Source organism: Salvelinus namaycush, chromosome 7, assembly GCF_016432855.1.
Source record: "Salvelinus namaycush isolate Seneca chromosome 7, SaNama_1.0, whole genome shotgun sequence".
Lineage (NCBI taxonomy): Eukaryota > Metazoa > Chordata > Actinopteri > Salmoniformes > Salmonidae > Salvelinus > Salvelinus namaycush.
In genome coordinates this window covers 47,081,923-47,104,770 of record NC_052313.1, presented here as the reverse complement: position 1 = coordinate 47,104,770, position 22,848 = coordinate 47,081,923, and the positions used below count along the sequence as shown (strand labels likewise).

Genomic DNA, 22,848 nt, shown 5'->3' with positions numbered 1-22,848 from the left:
ATGCATGGAGCCCTCTGAGCCGTACATTCATGTAATGTCTCAGAGCAGAGCACCGTAATCTTTAGCTTGAGGATTGAGGGACAAGGGTAAACCACACTCTCACCCCTCTGGGTTCACCATAGGAATGATACTATGCTTGCATGGGTTCGTGTGTCATTTGCTCAGTGTTCGTGTGTGTGTGTGTGTGTGTGTGTGTAAAAAAAAAAAAAAGGAATCTAATTTGATTTGTCACATGCGCCGAATACAACAAGTTGTAGACGTTACCGTGAAATGGTTACTTACGAGCCCTTACCCAACAATGCAGTTAAAAAGTATGAAAATTGATAGAATAAAAGTAATAGATACACAAATATAGCTAAAAACAAAATAGTAACACAATAAAATAGCACAATAAATAACAATAACGATGCTATGCTACATACAAGGAGTACCGGTACAGAGTCAGTGTAGTTGGGGTGTTTGATTAAATTAGCAAGAAAGGCATTTCATTGTACTTGTGCATGTGACATTAAAACTTGGAACTTGATTGAGGTAATACAGTATGTACTAGAGGTCGACCGATTAATCGGAATGGCGGATTAATTAGGGCCGATTTCAAGTTTTCTTAACAATCGGTAATCTGCATTTTTGGACACTGATCATGGTCTCGATTACATTGCACTCCACGAGGAGACTGCGTGGCAGGCTGACTACCTGTTATGCGAGTGCAGCAAGGAGCCAAGGTAAGGTGCTAGCTAGCATTAAACGTATCTTATAAAAAACTGTCAATCTTAACATAATCACTAGTTAACTACACATGGTTGATGATATTACTAGTTTATCTAGCTTGTCCTGCGTTGCATATAATCGATGCGGTGCCTGTTAATTTATCATTGAATCACAGCCTACTTCGCCAAACGGGTGATTTAACAAGCGCATTCGCAAAAAAAGCACTGTCGTTGCACCAATGTGTACCTAACCAAAAACATCAACGCCTTTCTTAAAATCAACACACAAGTATATATTTTTAAACCTGCATATTTAGTTAATATTGCCTGCTAACATGAATTTCTTTTAACTAGGCAAATTGTGTCACTTCTCTTGCATTCTGTGCAACAGAGTCAGGGTATATGCAGCAGTTTGGGCCGCCTGGCTCGTTGCGAACTGTGTGAAGACTTTTCTTCCTAACAAAGATAGCCAACTTCGCCAAACGCGGGATGATTTAACAAAAGCGCATTTGCGAAAAAAGCACAATCGTTGCACAAATGTACCTAACCATAAACATCAATGCCTTTCTTAAAATCAATACACAGAAGTATATATTTTTAAACCTGCATATTTAGTTTAAAAAAAATCATGTTAGCAGGCAATATTAAACTATGGAAATTGTGTCACTTCTCTTGCGTTTCATTGCACGCAGAGTCAGGGTATATGCAACAGTTTGGGCCGCCTGGCTCGTTGCAAACTAATTATGCCAGAATTCTATGACATAACATTGAAGGTTGTGCAATGTAACAGCAATATTTAGACTTATGGATGCCACCCGTTTGATAAAATACGGAACGGTTCCGTATTTCACTGAAAGAATAAAGTTTTGTTTTCGAAATGATAGTTTACGGATTTTACTATATTAATGACCTAAGGCTCGTATTTCTGTGTGTTATTATGTTATTAAGTCTATGATTTGATAGAGCAGTCTGACTGAGCGGTGGTAGGCAGCAGCAGGCTCGTAAGCATTCATTCAAACAGCACTTTATGGAGTTTGCCAGCAGCTCTTTTATGACTTTTATGACTTCAAGCCTATCAACTCCCGAGATTAGGCTGGCAATACTAAAGTACCTATTAGAACATCCAATAGTCAAAGGTATATGAAATACAGATGGTATAGAGAGGAATAGTCCTATAATAACTACAACCTCAAACTTCTTACCTGGGAATGTTGAAGACCCATGTTGAAAGGAACCACCAGCTTTCATATGTTCTCATGTTCTGAGCAAGGAACTTAAACGTTAGCTTTTTTATATGGCACATATTGCACTTTTACTTTCTTCTCCAACACTTTGTTTTTGCATTATTTAGACCAAATTGAACATGTTTCATTATTTATTTGAGACTAAATAGATTGTATTGATGTATTATATTAAGTTCAAATAAAAGTGTTCATTGTTAATTCAGTATTGTTGTAATTGTCATTATTACAAATATGTCGGTATCGGCTTTTTTTGGTCCTCCAATAATCGGTATTGGTATCGGCGTTGAAAAATCATAATCGGTCGACCTCTAGTATGTACATGTAGGTTTGTGTGCTCGGCCCTCCATTTCCTGTAGTCCACGATTAGCTCCTTTGTCTTGCTGACGTTGAGGGAAAGGTTGTTGTTCTGGCACCACACTGCTAGGCAGGTTTCTGACCTCCTCCCTATAGGCTGTGTAATTGTCCTCGGTGATCAGGCCTACCACCGTCGTGTCATCAGCAAACTTAATGATGTTGTTGGAGTTGTGTGCGACCACGCAGTTGTGGGTGAACAAGGGAGTACAGGAGGAGACTCAGCACGTACCCCTGCGGGGCCCCTGTGTTGAGGTTCAGCATGGCGGATGGGCCGCCCGTCAAAGTCCAGTATCCAATTGCAGAGGGAAGTGTTTAATAATAGGGTCCTTATCTTAGTGACGAGCTTGGAATGCACTATGTTGTTGAACACTGAGCTGTAGTCAATGAACAGCATTTTCACGTAGGTGTTCCTTTTGGCCAGGTGGGAAAGGGCAGTGTGGACGGAATCTCTATTGCACTCATCTGTGGATCTGTTGGGGTGGTATGCAAATTGGAGTGGGTCCAGGGTGTCTGGGATGATGGTGTTGATGTGAGACATGACCAACCTTTCAAAGCATTTCATGACTACAACTGTGAGTGCTAAGAGGCAATAGTCATTTAGACCGGTTAACTATGGTGGTTTGCTTGAAACATGTGGGTATAACAGACTGGATCAGGCAGAGTTGAAAATATCAGTGAAGACACTTGCTCCAATCCGTCTGGCCCTGCGGCCTTGTGAATGTTAACCTGTTTAAAAGACTTACTCACGTCGGCTATGGAGAGCGTGATCACACTGTTGTCCGGAACTGCTAGTGCTCTCATGCATGGTTCAGTGTTACACACACACACTTGTCTCGAAGTGTGTGTGTGTGTTTAGCTGTTTAGGCCATGTGTACTTTTGTATTTGTATGTTTACGTGATTTCCCAGCTATCACATAACATTCTGAGAACCATATGTTTCTTAGAGCTTGGTGAGAGTGTAGTTGTCCTATGGTTATTTTGCATACAACCTTCCCACGATGTTCTGGGAATGGTGCAGGATACCCAGCTAGCACATAATGTTCTGAGAACCATATGTTTCTTAGGTGTGAATTTCAGTATAACGTTTCCTGCAGGTTTCTCAAATTGTTCCAAGAACGCTAAGAAACAATGTTTTTTGTGGGAATTTTAGTACTTTGGCATAACGTTTTCTGCAGGTTTCCTCATGGTTCTATTTAAAGTGATGTTCTCAGAACATTAAGAAAACGTTCCATAAAAACTGCAAGAAAGCATTAGTAACGTTCAAAAAATATTATAAAAAAATATGTACATTCTATTCTCAGCGTCAACAAAACTCTCTATCCTCTGTCTTGTTAAGTATTTTCAGGTGTGTTGGCCGCACCCACTAATTGGCCACATCTGATCTTAATGAGTGCTTGTTTCCTTTGAAACAGGGTCTGTTTGAATAAACTAAAATGAACAGCTTTGAGTTTAAAATAAATAACATGGCATTCTAGCTCCATCCTGGTGGCTCAGTGGACTAATTCCATGGATAGAGAGCAGAAGATCATAGCTTCAAATCTCACTGATGCTGTGCCAGAATCAACAATAAATGTTTGAATGATTAATGCCTAAGCAAATGAATTAATAAAACCTCCCAGGAAAACTTTCAGGTAACCATAGCAAGATGTTCTCAGAACCTCCCTGCAATGTAAAAATGTATGTTCCCAGAATAGGCTGAATGTTCTCAGTTTTACCTGTCAGGAAACGTATGGCTTCGTTCCCAGAATCAATGGGAAACCAAAAACATACATTCCCACAACTTCCAAGAAACCAAATGTGCTAGCTGGGTATATGTCATTTACATGTGCCTGACTGCATAGAGGTAGTTCTCTGTGTGCATATGTGTATGGTTGTATATTAATGTGTGCATAAGTGTATGATGGGAGTCCCCTGCACAGCTGGCTAGGTTTATCCCAGATTTCCCATAACAGTACACTGGCTGATTGGGGTGAACAGACAGACAGGGAGGCAGGCAGGCAAGAAGGCAGGCAGGCAAGAAGGCAGGCAGGGGGACAGACAGGCGGGAAGGGGGACAGACAGGCAGGGAGGGGGACAGACAGGCAGGAAGGGGGACAGACAGGCAGGGATACAAGCAGGCAGGGATACAGGCAGGCAGGGAGACAGGCAGGCAGGGAGACCGAGAGCGAAGGCTACAGTAAGTGCACAGGGTTAGGGATCACTGCTGGGATAAAGTATTTATCAAATTATAGGAGTGTAGTAGACGAGTGCTGAGGGGGGGATTTAAAAGCTGTACACTTCATTACACTTAATTATGCGTGAGCAGATGCGGACCTTGTTGCCTAGTGTCCTTCATATTAATGCTGGACCAGGGTAAGAACTTGGCTATAGGATGTAGACCAGATCAGGGTCAGGGGAAAAGGTTCTCTGGATATGGAAGAGAAGTTTGATGGAGGTCACTTTTCACATGTGATCCTCTTAACTGTACCGTCCTTTGATATCCGACAGAAATATCCCGAAACATGCTGTCATGTGTCGTTAAAACCGTTGGATTTCACTATTTATTTGGTCTATATCGTTGTGGTTGGCAGTTGTAGAGTAGGGATATAACATACTGCTACATGAGAAACACGGAGTAGCCTAAAATATCAGAACATAATGAAAGTATTAGTCATCATTTATTAAAATTCGACAAATCTCTAATCATGACACGTGTCGTGAGCCTGTTTTCCACCCCAAACCTGTTCACTTTTTAACAGATGGGGTTTCTCTTTCATCGACGCCTCATTGACAGAGCTATTTTTTTCCTGCTGTAGAAAGGACATGTCTCTCTTTGGTGATCCACACAGCTCTGTTGGGAATCTTCCCACAATGCAATGCAAGAGGAAGTTGTCCTATAATGAATACGGAGCTTCTAAACTGGAATAGCCCCTGAGGCAAGAGAACAGACTGGCGGTGAAATATTCACAAGGCTAGTCATTATAACCGACTTTATTAGACGCTAAAACTAGTCAATGTAGAGTTGACAAATATGTTGTACATTTGCTTTAAGCTGTGTCACTGTAACATTTCATCATAATGTCTCATATTTAGTAATGTGTCATAATGTGACATAATTTGGAGCAGGAAAATCCCCTTGGAAAAGTATCAAGTACAGTAGCTATTTTAAATAGGTGTCCTTTTTCAGAGCTTTAGTTTTTTTTACCCATCAACGTATGAACGTTAAAGTGGCTTTTCCTCTGGCTGTGGATGCCCCATTTTCCAAATGGGATAAAACCAATCACCAATCACCTGACTAATGAATAATGGATGTAGGCGTAGTCACAGAGCCTCTAACAACAGGTTTAGTGTACTCTCACAGCTGGTCCCAATTCCCCCCTAACCGTCCTTACCCCTTTGATGTTTGCAGATCTGAAGGGTCTGGATAGGTATAAGCAGTGTAGTGGTGGAGATATATTGCTTCCATCTTATAGATCTGCATTGAAGTGCCAATGGAAAGGGGTAGAGAGTGAATTGGGACCGGCTGACAGTGCTCAGACCACTTTTGGACCATGCACATTCTCCTTTACCTCGTTCAGACCATGCTCAGGTTGAGGTTCGGAGTCATATGTCCCCATCCCTGAACCCTCTGCTCTGACCCCCGAGGGGGAGTTCACGTCCTTCTGCTGTGTACGCGTGGGAAGGAAAGCGAGGAGCTGTGGAGGGATGTAGTCAGCTAGCTACAGGCTCCGCTCAACTGGGTCGTGGGTAACATGCTGCCATGGCAACCACTATTCACTGGCCCCCGGGCCCAAAAAAATGCTCTTTGCTTACTCTCACATGTTCTCTCTCTCTCCCATTTGCTTCCTCTCTCTCTCTCTGTCTATCTCTGTCTTTCTCTCTCTTCATCTTACTTTCTCTCTCTGCCCCATTCGCTTTCTCTCTGATGTTTTGTCTCTCCCCCCTCTCTTACATCACAAAGCAGTAGGCTGAACTTCTTGACAGCAGAACCACTGTACTGAGAGGGTGTAACGCCCTGGGTGTCGGGGGGGTGTGAAATCAGACGCAGGAACAGCAGAGCTTCAATACGGTGATCTTTAATGCCCAACCGGCAAACCAAAATGTCCAACACGGACTTACTGGGTGTCATAAACACCTGTCTACAAACACGGGAGACAACCCCAGTACACAATACAATAAACCACTCCCGAAATCCAAAGCTACAGACGAACAATCCCGCACAAAGAAGCATACAGGCTGGCTGACTAATAAAGCCACACTAATTACCAATTACCTCAAACCAGGTGATACAAATAAACACATAAGGAGGGGGAGGAAAAAGAGTCAGTGGCAGCTAGTAGGCCGGTGACGACGACCGCCGAGCGCCACCCGAACGGGAAGGAGAGCCTGCCTCGGTTGAAGTCGTGACAGTACCCCCCCTCTGACGCGCGGCTCCCGCAGCGCGCCGACACCGGCCTCGAGGTCGACCCGGAGGACGAGGCGCAGGGCGATCCGGATGGAGGCGATGGAAATCCCTTAACATAGATGGATCCAAAATGTCCTCCACCGGTACCCAGCACCTCTCCTCCGGACCGTACCCCTCCCAGTCCACGAGGTACTGCAGGCCCCTCACCCGGCGTCTCGAGTCCAGAATGGCCCGTATCGTGTATGCCGGGGACCCCTCGATGTCCAGAGGGGGAGGAGGGACCTCCGGCACCTCACCGTCCTGCAGGGGACCAGCTACCACCGGCCTGAGGAGAGACACATGAAACGAGGGGTTAATACGATAATGGGAAGGGAGTTTTAATCGATAACACACCTCGTTTATTCTCCTCAGGACTTTGAAGGGCCCTACACACTGCGGCCCCAGCTTCCGGCAGGGCAAGCGGAGGGGTAGGTTTCGGGTCGAGAGCCAGACCCTTTCCCCCGGTACAAACACGGGGGCCTCACTGCGGTGGCGGTCAGCGCTCCTCTTCTGCCTTCTAGTAGCTTGTTGAAGGGACTCCTGGACGGCCCTCCAGGTCTCCTTGGAGCGCTGTACCCACTCCTCCACCGCAGGAGCCTCGGTCTGGCTCGGATGCCATGGTGCCAGGACCGGGTGGTACCCCAACACACACTGAAAGGGGGACACATTAGTAGAGGAGTGGCGTAGTGAGTTCTGGGCCATCTCAGCCCAGGGAATGTATCTCGCCCACTCCCCTGGCCGGTCCTGGCAATACGACCGCAGAAACCTACCCACCTCCTGGTTCACTCTCTCCACCTGCCCATTACTCTCGGGGTGATAACCGGAAGTCAGGCTGACCGTGACCCCCAGACGCTCCATGAACGCCCTCCACACTCGGGACGTGAACTGGGGGCTCCGATCAGAAACGATGTCCTCCGGCACCCCGTAGTGCCGGAAGACGTGGGTGAATAAGGCCTCCGCAGTCTGTAGGGCAGTAGGGATACCGGGCAACGGGAGGAGACGGCAGGACTTAGAAAACCGATCCACAATTACCAGAACCGTAGTGTTTCCCTGAGAGGGGGGAAGATCGGTCAGGAAGTCTACAGACAGATGAGACCATGGCCGTTGTGGAACGGGGAGGGGTTGCAACTTCCCTCGAGGAAGGTGCCTAGGAGCCTTACTCTGAGCGCATACCGAACAGGAGGAGACATAAACCCTAACGTCTCGAGCTAAGGTAGGCCACCAATACCTCCCCCGAAGGCTCCCCACTGTCCTCGTCACCCCAGGGTGACCCGAGGAGGGTAGGACATGAGCCCACCGAATCAGTCGGTCCCGAACACCAAGCGGTACGTACTTACGGCCCGCCGGACACTGAGGAGGCGCGGGTTCCGCCCGTAGCGCCCGCTCGATGTCCGAGTCCACCTCCCATACCACTGGCGCGATCAGCCTCGAGGCGGGGATGATGGGAGTGGGTTCGGTGGTCCTATCCTCCGTGTCGTAAAGGCGGGACAGTGCGTCTGCCTTTACGTTTTGGGAGCCGGGTCTATAGGACAACGTGAACCGAAACCGGGTAAAAAACATGGCCCACCTTGCCTGACGTGGGTTCAGTCTCCGAGCTGCCCGAATATACTCCAGATTCTGGTGGTCGGTCCAGATGAGAAAAGGGTGCTTAGCCCCCTCAAGCCAGTGTCTCCACACCTTCAGAGCCCTGACCACCGCTAACAACTCCCGATCCCCCACATCATAGTTACGCTCCGCTGCACTGAGCTTACTAGAGAAGAAAGCGCAGGGGCGGAGTTTTGGTGGCGTACCCGAGCGCTGTGATAGCACGGCACCCACCCCAGCCTCGGACGCGTCCACCTCCACTATGAATGCTAAAGAGGGATCCGGATGCGCCAACACGGGAGCATCCGTGAACAGAGCCTTCAACCTGTTGAAAGCTCCGTCCGCCGCCGCTGACCACCGCAACCGCACCGGACCCCCCCTCAGCAGTGAGGTAATGGGAGCCGCTACCTGGCCAAAACCCCGGATAAATCTCCGGTAGTAGTTGGCAAAACCCAAAAACCGCTGCACCTCTTTTACCGTGGTCGGAGTCGGCCAATTACGCACGGCCTTTATGCGGTCACTCTCCACCACCACCCCCGAGGTGGAAATGCGATAACCCAGGAAGGAGACGGCTTGTTTGGAAAACACACACTTCTCAGCCTTGACGTATAAGTCATGCTCCAGCAGTCTGCCAAGCACTTTGCGTACCAGAGATACATGCGCGGCGTGAGTAGTTGAGTAGATCAGAATGTCATCGATATACACAACCACGCCCTGCCCGTGCAGGTCCCTGAGAATGTCGTCTACAAAGGATTGGAAAACGGCTGGAGCATTCTTTAACCCATACGGCATGACGCAGTACTCATAGTGGCCCGATGTGGTACTAAATGCGGTTTTCCACTCGTCTCCTTTCCGAATACGCACCAGACTGTACGCGCTCCTGAGGTCCAGTTTTGTAAAGAACTGCGCTCCGTGAAATGATTCCACCGCCGAAGCGATGAGAGGTAGTGGGTAACTAAACCCCACTGTGATGGCATTTAGACCTCTATAATCAATACACGGACGCAAACCTCCCTCCTTTTTCTTCACAAAAAAGAAACTCGAGGAGACGGGTGAGATGGAGGGCCGAATGTACCCCTGTCCCAGAGATTCCGTGACATAGGTCTCCATAGCCAACGTCTCCTCTTGGGACAAAGGGTACACGTGACTCTTAGGAAGCGCAGCGTTAACCTGGAGATCTATCGCACAATCCCTACCCGGTCGATGTGGTGGTAATTTCGTCGCTTTCTTTTTACAGAAAGCGATTGCCAAATCGGCATACTCGGGGGGAATGCGCACCGTGGAACCCTGGTCTGGACTCTCCACCGACGTGGCACCAATGGAAACTCCCAGACACCTTCCAGAACACTCCTCTGACCACCCCTGGAGAACCCCCTGTCTCCACGAAATATTGGGATTGTGCCGGGCCAACCAGGGAATACCCAGCACCACTGGAAACGCAGGCGAATCAATAATGTATAGACTGATACGTTCCCTATGATTCCCCTGCGTCACCATGTCCAGGGGAACTGTGGCCTCCCTGACCACCCCTGACCCTAATGGCCGGCTATCTAGGGAGTGAACGGGAAAGGGAGAATCTATCGGCACAAGCGGAACGCCCAACTTAAGGGCGAGTCCGCGATCCATAAAGTTCCCAGCTGCACCTGAATCGACTAGTGCCCTATGCTGGGAAGAGGGGAAAAAATAAAGGAAAAAAATTGAGACAAACATGTGACCAACAGGGGGTTCTGAGTGAGTTTGGTGCTGACTCACCTGGGGTGATCGAGAAGCGTTCCGCCTGACATCTCGACTCCCAGACAGACCCCCCCAGCACCGATCGACCGTGTGTCCTCTCCGACCACAGCTGGTGCAGGGGGGGCCTCCTCCTCCGGTACCCCTAGGCGCGGCCCCTCCCAACTCCATCGGGATGGGAGCCGGGGCGCTGGGTGGTGGAACGCACAGGACCCTCTCCGAACGCCCACGGGCAGCCAGCAGATTATCCAGTCGGATGGACATGTCAATAAGCTCATCTAGAGAAAGCGCGATGTCCCGACACGCTAGCTCCCTGCGGACGTCCTCCCGGAGACTACACCGGTAGTGGTCAATAAGGGCCCTGTCGTTCCACCCTGATCCCGCGGCCAAGGTCCGGAACTCCAGCGCGAAATCCTGTGCACTCCTCTTCTCCTGCCTGAGATGAAATAGTCTCTCACCCGCCGCTCGGCCGTCTGTGGGGTGGTCAAACACGGCACGAAAACGACGGGTAAACTCCGGGTAGTGCTCCTTCGCGGAGTCCGGGCCATTCCAGACTGCGTTGGCCCACTCCAGAGCACGACCCGTTAGGCAGGAGACGAGGACACTCACCCTCTCCGCTCCCGAGGGAGTGGGGCGAACAGTGGCCAGGTATAGCTCCAGTTGGAGTAAGAACCCCTGACAACCTGCCGCTGTTCCATCATAATCCCTCGGGAGCGTAAGACGGAGCGCGCTGGAGCCGGGGGATGGAGAGTCCTGGGGGGGGGGAGCCGAAGGTGGAGAGAGGAGCCCACTCCTCTCCCATCGCTCCATTCTCTCCATCATTTGGTCCATGGCTGATCCGATCCGATGGAGGACGGTGGTGTGGTGGAGAACCCGTTCCTCCATCGATGGGAGAGGGTTGGCTGCTGCTCCTGCTGACTCCATTTGTTTGGTGCGGGATTCTGTAACGCCCTGGGTGTCGGGGGGTGTGAAATCAGACGCAGGAACAGCAGAGCTTCAATACGGTGATCTTTAATGCCCAACCGGCAAACCAAAATGTCCAACACGGACTTACTGGGTGTCATAAACACCTGTCTACAAACACGGGAGACAACCCCAGTACACAATACAGTAAACCACTCCCGAAATCCAAAGCTACAGACGAACAATCCCGCACAAAGAAGCATACAGGCTGGCTGACTAATAAAGCCACACTAATTACCAATTACCTCAAACCAGGTGATACAAATAAACACATAAGGAGGGGGAGGAAAAAGAGTCAGTGGCAGCTAGTAGGCCGGTGACGACGACCGCCGAGCGCCACCCGAACGGGAAGGAGAGCCTGCCTCGGTTGAAGTCGTGACAGAGGGGTTGTTTTCGAGAGGCTTTGGAGACCCTTGCTATTCTCTCACTGTTGGCAGAAAAATAGGCCACAAACGAAAGACAGTTTCCTATTTTGCCAACTGAGCCTCGTAGGCTCCCATACTTCACCAAACGCTATAATGAATCAATAAGGCCCGAGGGGGTGTGGTATATGGCCAAGGGCTGTTTTTATGCACAACGCAACACGGAGTGCCTGGATACAGCCCTTAGCTGTGGTATGTTGGCCATATACCACAAACCCCCGAGGTGCCTTATTGCTATTATAAACTGGTTACCAACGTCCTTACGAGAGTAAGAAAAAAATGTTTTGTCATATCCGGCTGTCAGCCAATCAGCATTCATGGCTCGAACCACCCAGTTTATAATTGTAAATATACCCATAGTAGGTTTTTCATACTCTGTCTATCTGAATGGGTTGAAGGTTGGTTGTATAAACGTGTAAAATTCCACCCAAACAACATGGGAATCATTTAAGGTGGAGAACTAGACATAGCCTTGTATCTGGTCTGAGGTCTCTGTCCATAGCTCTACTGGGCGTATAGATATATAACCTTGTGTCTGGTCTGAGGTCTCTGTCCATAGCTCTACTGGGCGTATAGATATATAACCTTGTGTCTGGTCTGAGGTCTCTGTCCATAGCTCTACTGGGCGTATAGATATATAACCTTGTGTCTGGTCTGAGGTCTCTGTCCATAGCTCTACTGGGCGTATAGATATATAACCTTGTGTCTGGTCTGAAGTCTCTGTCCATAGCTCTACTGGGCATATAGATATATAACCTTGTGTCTGGTCTGAGGTCTCTGTCCATAGCTCTACTGGGCGTATAGATATATAACCTTGTGTCTGGTCTGAGGTCTCTGTCCATAGCTCTACTGGGCGTATAGATATATAACCTTGTGTCTGGTCTGAGGTCTCTGTCCATAGCTCTATTGGGGCCCTGTAGTTCTCATATTTCACCCCAGAGAGAAGCAGGGCAAAGTGAGAAAGATGGACTCGACCTCGCTCTGTCACCTGAATTCGCCTCTAATGAATAGCCCATCGATTTCCGTTCTGGTCCGCCAAGGCCGTCCGCTCATGCCTGTCTGTTTCCCATTAGTGCACTTTAACTGTGATGATAAATGCTCAGCTGGCATCGCCACAGGCAGCCTAGCCCCGGATGAGGCCCCTAGTTTAAAGCAGGAAGTGGAGTAGTAGTGGAACATTCCGTTTGACAAGGGGGCACAAGACTGAAGGGGGCCCGACCTTTTTGTCCCATTTCGACAATCCCTTTTGAGCTCTGCCAGGATGGTTGTCTTTTGAGATGGAAGTAGACCATTCCATTTGTCCTTTTGACTAGGGGCACAAGTCAGGGGAACCAGACCTAGTTGTTCCATATCGACCAACCCGTTTGGCGTTCCGTCATTTAGCCTGGTTTTCCGCTGAGATGGTAGGAGTTAGTAGTTAGTGCCCCGACACATCCATCCATGCCTTGCCTTGGTACTTCATTAACATGAATGGGATGGAGATCCATTATGCAACGCTCGCTCCATCTCCGTACTCTTATGCAACCAACCAACGCCTCATCTTGGAGTCTCAGCTTCTCGCTCAGCAGCAGCTGCCTCTTAGGTTTAAGCCTTTGTGTTTTCTGGATAAGCCAACCTTAGTGCTGTCTGGAAGTATTACTATTAGGCCTAGCATGCAGGCAAGATTCTGTAGCACTCAATGCCTGTAGCAAACCGTTGATATCCAGTTGATGTTGAAGTCCATAGTCCTGTGAATCGTCAGTTGGAAGCAACGCTAATGACGGCGACTAAATGCTTTGCCTGATATTATGGGATGCCATTGATGTTGGCCTGTGGATGTCATTAAGAGTCAACTCTGTCACCCGTCACTATAGAAACGGAATAGCCTATAGGCCCCTTCTTTTCAGTCGGGTCTGTCCCGACATTCATTTCAGCCTCATCAATTGAGTATGACAAATGAACTATGGCTACATCCTCCAAAATGTAAAATGATAAAATCACAAAGGATTTGTTTATTTGGAGGAATAACTGTGAAAGCAAGAGCCATAACGCTCCTGAAGATATTTGCCTGTCTGTAATTAGTGTGAGAGATGCCAATTGGAGCAGGTTGTCATGGAAACAGTGGCACATGTAAGAGAGTGCAATCTCTTCCCAGAGTAACGTCCCACGTTTGCAATGCTATTTATAACGGGCAGTTACATAAGCCTTAGCACTTGTGTTCAACGTAATGTGTTTTTTTCCCCTCATTTTTCTTTCCTTCGTTCCTTCTTTTCCCCTCTAACAACACTGCTGTGCCTCCTTCTCTGAGGAACCAGCAACCATAGCACTGTCAAACCCGCTCCACTGCCTCCCTTTGTGAGCTTATCACAGTGCACTGCCGATGCGACGTCAGTCAGATTGAATGGTCTTGAAACAAAACAAATAGAATAGAAGCCATGGCTACGCTATAGAGTTTTGATTTTGTGGAGTTTTGTAGCTGCCATTGGCAAAGCAAAATATCAGGGTACCATTGACTCACCATATGACACAGCACTATTTGATATAGCATACCCCTCATAACTCTCTCATCCTGCCTGTGTTGAACTAGTAGTCTCCATTAGATGGTATGACTGGGTGCTGTGCACAGAGGACTGGTCAGGAATCTAGTCTAGCAATGCTTGAAGTCAAAGGTCAACGCTAGCATCTCGTGGTGCTAGCACTGGTTAGCATTGGTTCTGTATTCGTTCTATGAACACCCAGTAGGAGATCTGACCACTCTGTGTGCTGGGGAGGATTTGAACTAGCGGCAGTTCCACACATCCGGGTCGTATTCATTATGGCACACCGTAGCAAAACGCGTTGCAGTGGAAAACGAAAACAAGCTGAAAACAAAAACAAGTTCAGGTAGTCCCTCCCTGTTTCAGTCCGTTTTCTTCCATTTGGTGCCTAATGAACACGGCCCAGGTCTGTTTGCCTGTGGCCCAGAAACCACTGCTCTGACAATAAGTAGCAATCATTTATTTAGAATTAGACCGTGCATTATTTATGCCATTGGTTAAAAGGGATTAATTTAGAATTAGACGGTGCATTATTCATGCCATTGGTCAAAAGGGCTTTGTGTACGTTTCTCTATGAAGACAAAGGAAAGGGATTCTTTTTGGGGGAAGTAGAGGGGAAGATGGGAGCTCGTACTAACGAACACATGTAAAATGTTACACTCCTGGGTGCTTGAGCGTGTCAATTCTAACTGGGAAAGTTGCAATGATGAAGTGAAAATGGTTCCGATATGGTTGAGATGGATGAAGAGATGACATGTTGTGGCTCTTGGTTGGAGACAATGAGACTACTGTATCAACTTTACTGTAAATGTGAGTTGGTTGTTTCTGTCAAGCATTGTTTACTCAACACAGGTTAGCAAGAATGCTAATCCTCAAGGGTTTCAGGCTACAGCATACAGTGAATCCCTTTCTCAGTCAGATATGACATGGGCTGCTAAATCAGATCGCATTTAGCATTTATGAATTCACTAATTCATAATTAATTAAGCAGTGACCGTTGCTCTCCAGGACAAAAACAGACATAGTATAGTTCCAATGTGTGCCTACATTATAAGGTAGCAAGAGGCTGAGTTCTAGGCTAATGTAGCTCAACAACAAAAAAACGTTGACCAACTGTGTAGTTCTTTGCTCCTTCTAAGCAAGGTGCTCTCTGTCTCCCTCTGCAGGTTGCTTCGAATGCTGCATCAAGTGTCTGGGCGGCGTGCCCTACGCCTCCCTGGTGGCCACCATCCTCTGTTTCTCGGGCGTGGCTCTGTTCTGCGGGTGTGGTCATGTGGCGCTGACCGGCACACTGACCATGCTGGAGAACCACTTCTCCCAGATCACCACTGACCACGCCACCCTCACCATCGTGTAAGTTGTGTGTGTGTGTGTCTGAGGGGGGGGGGGGGGGGGGGGGGAGTGGTGTGGTAGTGTGTGTGTGTGTGGGAGAGAAAGGGATCTTATTTTCTCTGTGTGTATCTCCTATATGTCTTTACCTATATGTCAAACTTTACAGTTTGTAAAGGTATATGTATTTGAACAAGTCTTATCCAGGTTATTCAATATGAATGTGCCTGTCTTCACATTCTTTACTGTATCCGTCCGAGCAGGATCCAGACCATGCAGTACGTCATCTATGGCATCGCCTCCTTCTTCTTTGTTTATGGGATCATCCTGCTGGCTGAGGGCTTCTACACCACCAGCGCCGTCAAGAAGGAGCTGCAGAGCCAGTTCAAGACCACCGTGTGTGGCCGCTGCATCACAGCCACGGTGAGACATGAATACACACACACCCATATGGTCACACACAAATACGGTCACGCATGCATGCATGCATGTATACATACACACACACACACACACACACACACACACACACACACACACACACACACACACACACACATATTGCACTCATGAATACACACACACACACACACACACACACACACACACACACACACACACACACACACACACACACACACACACGTACAGTCACGTGCATGCATACATGCACACACGTACAACCACACGCACGTGCTGTGCCGTATTTACACACATACAGCTGTACACACACACACCCTGGAGGGTAACTGGCACAGTTTGTCCTCTCTAGCCTGTTTAGTGTAATTGCTGCAGATGTCCAGTAACATCAGCCTTTAAGGCTGCTATGAGGACGGTTCTATTCTCCTGAGTGTCGTCAAGCTAACGTCGTATGAAACTTTCTCCACCCTTCTAACCAGCACTGTGTCATGTATCAGGGAAATGTGGATGACGATATGGTGATGAGGATGATGACGAGCTTGGTTTTAAATATCCTCGGTCATTAGGTGACGTTGTATTGAGGGATAGTTATACATAGTACAGTGTTTTGTATAGCAGTAGCAGTAGATTTCAATGACAATGACGACGATGATGATGATGATAAATGACGATGATCAAATCAAATTGAATTAGACACACATTTTTAGCAGATGTTATTGCGGGTGTTGCGAAATGCTTGTATGATGATTGACAATAACGATGATGACGAGGATGATGATTTTACTAACTCCTCTCTCTCTCTCTCTTCATCAGTTTGTGTTCCTTACATATATCCTGGCCCTGGCCTTCCTGGGGATCTTTGGCTTCTCAGCCATCCCAGTCTTCCTCTTCTACAACATGTGGACTACCTGTGCTGCCATGAAGTCCCCCATGGCCAACATCACCGATCCGGACTCCATCTGTGTGGATGTCAGGCAGTACGGTGAGTGTCACTCAGTAACACACACACACACACAGATCCGTGTGATTACGTCAACCTGGTTCATGAGTTTAGGAGTGTGACCCATATTCATGTGACGGCCATTCTGCTATAGCGTCCGGCAGAACACGTCCGTGTATGAGCCATATATAGATTCACCATATCACGATATAGCCCTGCATAAGAGCCTAATGCAGTGTGACGTACGTCCACTTGGCAGTGGTTTCTGTTGTATCTTATAAACATTATGCCTTCGCTACGGGTGCTGATAACACTTAGCCTTTACATGTCAATATCTATAGGGTGTTTAAGTCATTTACTGCATCGACATCCATATCATGTTTACGACTGTTGCCATCACCCTGAAGCAGTGAATCTGTCCTCTTTAATGGCAGATAGTATAAACAGTTATACATCTGAATGAGAGGACGTGTTAACATTTACTATCGCATTAGGTCAACTCAACTGGTTTTCCCACCAAATGTTGTACAATTGAAGTGATTGGCCACTCTGCCCCGAATGGGGCCTGTCTTAAAGCTACAGTTGTTGCTCCTAAACCGATATCTCTTGTTCCTGATCGTCTAGGTATTATTCCATGGAACGCGACACCCGGCAAAGCCTGCGGATCTACACTAGGAGACATCTGTAGCACCAGCGAGGTGAGAGCGGCAACCCCCCCCCCCCCCCCCCCTCCTGTAAATCTTTATGCACATCATATGAACCTCATATAATAGGAATATCATATAAACCTTCCTATTCACTACTTATTTTTTGTTGTTGGGATATACATTTGTCAAAAGCGCAAAAATATAACATTCTTCATCACTGTACTGCAATTATACAGAGGCTGATTGTGGAAATGACATATTTTATGAATGTCAATCAAAGAAAGTATCATCACTAACCAGAGATCGGTCTCCATGTTTTCCAGTTCTACCTGTCTTTCCACCTGTACATTGTTGCGTGTGCTGGGGCAGGCGCCACCCTCATTGCATTGGTAAGCTTTGGATGCCCTATATCCCGAATTCCCCATGTTTGAATCATTTGCATGAGTTGCCATGGCACGCTGATCTGTTGCCATGGTAATCCCTCCTCCACGCTTCATGGTTCTGACTCAGTTTTCCTGAGGGTGTAAGTCTGCCCTATAGCTTCTGGCTGGACACACACTGACATGGGCCAGATGAAAGAGCTCCTGGCTAACACACATTTGCTTTGTGGCCAAAGGAGAGGAATGCCTCACAAGAGACTCTGTCCATACGGTATTTTGCACCAGAGATGATAGAATAAGACTTTTATAGGGTGTTTAAGTCTTCGTAGGTGGAGCGAATGATTTGTACGTCATTTTCTTTTGTCGCAAATAATTAAGTTGTTTTATCCAATCGGTGTGGTTGTCATTCTGTGATGGCTAGTTGAACTCAGCTGAACTCAGTTGAACTCTGTAATGGGGTCATGAGGCCATGCTCTCCACTGAGGCAACAGGGCTTAATGCCTTTCAGCTACTCTACCAAACTTGGATTGCTCATTAGTGGGTGTGAGAAGATTCAGCACATAGACGGCCATCTGAAATTGTGTGCGCCGTAGCAATCTCACTTTGTTTATAGATGTAGATATATGCAATGTGAAGCAATATGAAGGTACAATACTGCATAAATCTAGCCAGATGCCACCCAATAATAGCAACGGCCTCCCAAAGGCCTCCTGGTCATTGACTTTGTTTCTCACCCCAGTCTGTCTTCTCGTCTCTCCCTCCCAGCTGATCTACATGATGGCCACCACGTATAACTATGCTGTTCTCAAGTTTATGAGCCACGGCAACCGCCGCTCCACAAAGTTCTCAGAGTCATATTAGCGAGCGAGAGAGTGAGAGAAATGGTAGAAAGCGAGAGAGCAAAAAAAAAAGAAAGACGGTGAAAGGAAGAAAGAAAGATGGAGAGAAAGAAAGACCGATGGTGGGGAGGAGAGTATGTACTGTAGCATATAGAGAAACGTACACTACTGTTAACATAATACAGATAGATCTATGTGCCTGTGCGTCCAAGCCTATTGCCACACACGCCTTTTGAACCACACTGAGGGGACTAGTGAGTGCATGATTAGCCAACATGGCTGAGGTCCCTCACAATCTCTCTCCAGACAGGATATGTACCTAGAAGTACTGATCCAGTACAGTACCATGTGGGACCACCAGTCAAGGCTATGGTGAGGTTGACCAGTTCATTCAAGTAGAGCAGGCACATAGCATTGAGGATGGATGGATCCATACAAAGGGACGGCGCCAGTGTAAGAACAAGGGAATATTTGTGTTGCTGTATCTAGCTTCAGATTACTGTAATATTCTGTAGTTATTCTAATCGAAGGATATAGTTCTTTTCAACGACACTTCAATATCTTTCCCCCAAGTGCCAACTGTCTAGCTTGAAGTTAGTCTTTTTTAGCCTGTTTAGGCTAGTGTCTCTTTGTGATATTTGTTATGAAAGAATAAACATAAAATGTGAAGAAAAACCAAGACCATTGTCCTCTCTTTTTAGGATAGTGGCTGTTTGGAGAAAATTAATCCCCACTGTAATTTACTAATACTAACCTAGCCAACCTAACCAAAAGAATACTGACATTGTACAGTAGCAATGCTAATGTGTCTCGTTTGACATCTGGTAGACTGGTCAACATGACATGTAGCTTCTACTCATGTAGCTTGCTTTGGCTAACTAACCCTCTCACTGGCCACCACCCCTATGCACTTTCATTTCCCTCCCTCCCTCTTTCTGTTCTCCCTTCCTCCTCTCTGCCCCCCCCTCCCCTCTCTCTCTCCACAGATCCACTATCTGATGATCCTGTCGGCGAACTGGGCCTACCTGAGGAGCTCCTGCAACCAGAACGAGTACCAGGACATCAAGACAAAGGACGACGACGCGGAGGAGGGTGGCTCCAAGGAGGGTCTCAACTCCTCTTACTCATAAGAACCGGCCAACCACCCCTCCTCACACACTTCCTCACACCTAACCTCCAACCCCCTTCTGGGTAAAACCAACACCTGGGTCTCCTTCACTATGGGTGGTGTTCTGACTTGAGATATGTGCGCTCAACTCAAATTGTCACACTTTGGCTACATTTACACAGGGAGCCCAATTCTGATTTATTTCCCCACTAATTGGTCTTTTGACCAATCATATCTTTTCACATCAATTCTTTTTCAGAGCTTATCTGATTGGTTAGAAGACCAATTAGTGAAGAAAATATCAGAATTGGACTGCCTGTGTATATGAAATGCAGCCCATGTCTTCCATTGACATCAATGGAAAATTTAAGGGAAAGTCTGAGTTGCGCACACTTTTCTCACCTCTGAATCAGGTCCTTTGTCCAAATAGGAGCAAACATTTTCAAACGGAACAGGTATATGAGAAGTTCCTAAGTGGTACCTCTTCCTGTTTGCGAACGTTTGCTCTCGATTGGACCGTTATTGAGTGCAACCCTGCTGTCATAGCCTAACTGCTCTGAGCCAATCACAGCACAGCACTAACACAGCTCCTAATAACCGCCTAACAACAAGGTCACTATCTGCACAACTCCTGAGGAAGCGTGCCACAAAATGTCCTGTTTTTTGGTGTTTTATATATATATGAATATATTGTGCGAATGTGTATGTATGAATGTTTTTTTTTTTATACTACAAAGTATGACAGGTTTACTATTATTATATTTATCTGGTCTTCTCTTATCTCTGGTATTTTTCTCCTTTGGTTATCTTATCGCAACCCTGTTTTACCTGATTTAGTTTTTTGCTTTTTTAAAAATGGAAATGCTTGATACGTTGCACTATTTAAAAATAGAAAAGAGTAAAGTAGAATAAAAAAAAAAAAACATAAATACATTACATACACAGCATCTCAGGGTGCCTCTCTTAGAAAATATTCCTACTATTACGTTAACTTTCCCATTTCTTTATTGACATCCAGCTACTTCTGTTGAGTAATTCTTCATTTTGGCCTGAGGAGAAAAACGTGTGCTGTACCCTAACTGAATTGGACACATGCACTAATGTGACTGTTGGCCCAAAGCAGCAGTTCTGTCAGCAGCTGTCTGCAGTGCTAACGCATTGCTTTGACCTTCAGGTGAACCTCTGGCCTGGTCCCAGATCTGTTTGTGCTGTCTTGCCAACTCCTATGGTCACTGTCGTGTTATTATGACCATAGGAATTGGCAAGACGGCACAGACTGATCTGGGACCAGGCTAGTGAACCTCCACCTAGCCCTCTGCATGGCAGGTTTTCTCTGGAAACAGCCTTGCTTCTAAACCCACAGGACAAACCAACACTCAAGGTCAGAATGCCTTGTTCTGTTTGTAAGTGATACATTATACATACCTCAGGTACTTAACCTAAATAAAAACTCCACTAGCCTGGTCCCAGATCTGTTTGTGCTGTATAGCTCCTATGTTTGGCATGATAACGACCATAGGAGTTGACAAGACAGCACAAATAGATCTGGGACCAGGCTAACACTTTACTGATTAAGCACACGCTTGTTACAAGGCAAGGCCACAGCTGAAGTGAACTTAGCAAAAGTCCCAATGTTTGTTCATTGTACACAACTGTGAAGGGAATCATACATTCACTTTCCTCAAGACAAGTCCACCCTTAAAGGGGTGAAGTTCACCTGTAAATATATGGACCGCCCCAAAGGAAGTTCTATTGACTGACATCTCCTGAATGTGGAGAGCACGGTCAATGTTTTACCATGCTATTTTACCTTTTGATTACCAATATGTAAATGTTTCCTTTTCGAGTATATGTTTAGCATCCAATTACTAGTTCTGCATTAAATATAATAGTAATGTGACATCTTTTAAAACGGTATGTTGTGAGAAGGAAGCAAATACAGTCATGATGGCGGTGGTGCTTGTATTGTGTACATTTTGAAATGTGGAGAAAAAAAATGTACTAAGTGGTTTTCAATGTTTTTATCAGTTTTAGGCTGCTGAATCTTTCCCTGTGCTAAAGTAATGAAGAACTTGTCTCTGACATTATTTGTGATTATTTTACTATGGCAAGCCAAATGTAAGTGACTCATCTCATATTTTTAGGCCTGTTATATGAACAGATACCATTTGGATGTTTACAATATAACAAGTCAGGAATTTTCATATTTTTTCAGATATCATTTGATTATCACAACCAATTCTATAATAATGATCACTGAGTAGTTCAAGCGCTCCGGACTATAAGGTTCTATCTGCATTTTAGTCTAAATTGAGTTAGTGACATAGCCTTGTTCTGTTCAATGTTCTCTACCTACATACAGTATACTCTAAATACCCCAATTCATGTTAAGTTCAAAAGAATTCAAGGTAAAATGGCTGACACCGTTCAAAACAACTAGGGCTCGAAACTGTGAAGCCAATTATCTCAGAATCATCTTTTTGCAGATAGAACCTTACAGTCCCAAAGCTCTCGAGTTATCTTCCTCGCAGCAGTGAAACGATGATTCTTTTAACTTTCATATGAAAAGGCATGTCGGTATTGTCCACGTGTGCAAACGTCTAAATACTGAAAAAAGGACTATATTCCCATGTGTGTTATGTTTGATATAATACAGTGTGCTTTGCCACCTGGTTGATGTAGGCAAGCGCATGTTCCGGTTCATATAAGATGCGTGTCAGTCAGGGTGTGTTGTCGTTTCCTCGTTATTGCATGAAGGCGACATGACTGTGTCTTTGCAGTTTTTCAGGTGATGTGTAGTCAATTGTACTGACAACTATGGTAGGCAGTGTTTGCCCCCACTCAACTCTCTTTTTTAAAAAGATATCCATTGTACCTTTGATGACATTGTAGTCCCTGTAGTTTCATTATTGTTTTTCTTTTTAAAGTTTCAAATAGTTATGACTCCTGTATGGTGATGATTTTTGTAACCTTCTCTAGTAAAACCGATATTTTTTATTATCGCGAAAGAGCTGCTATCTGTCTCTTTCTTACAAGTTTGGACTTCCTGTTAAACACATGCAATGAGATGAATGACAAATGTGCTTTGAACAGTTCAGTTGCCAAACATTGTAGAATGTTGCAGATAGAAATGCCATTTATATAGCTGATGTGATTCCTTATTCTATGTATCAGAGAGGCGTGTTTGTTCTACATAGAAATAGGCTATCTGAACGTTCCAAAATGTTGCGTCCTGCTGAAA

At 46.2% G+C, this 22,848-nt stretch overlaps 1 protein-coding gene across 1 annotated transcript in view; it reads left to right on the top strand.

Moving 5' to 3' along the window:
• LOC120050487 (neuronal membrane glycoprotein M6-b-like) overlaps positions 1–19,141 on the top strand; it is a 32,357-nt gene extending 13,216 nt beyond the window's left edge. The window contains exons 2-7 of the mRNA XM_038997074.1: positions 15,111–15,297; positions 15,537–15,696; positions 16,507–16,675; positions 17,258–17,331; positions 17,604–17,669; positions 18,426–19,141. Coding sequence (XP_038853002.1) covers positions 15,111–15,297; positions 15,537–15,696; positions 16,507–16,675; positions 17,258–17,331; positions 17,604–17,669; positions 18,426–18,521 — 752 coding nt within the window. The 3' untranslated portion in view covers positions 18,522–19,141. The remainder of the gene's footprint in view (positions 1–15,110; positions 15,298–15,536; positions 15,697–16,506; positions 16,676–17,257; positions 17,332–17,603; positions 17,670–18,425) is intronic.
• The last annotated feature ends 3,707 nt before the right edge of the window (positions 19,142–22,848 follow it).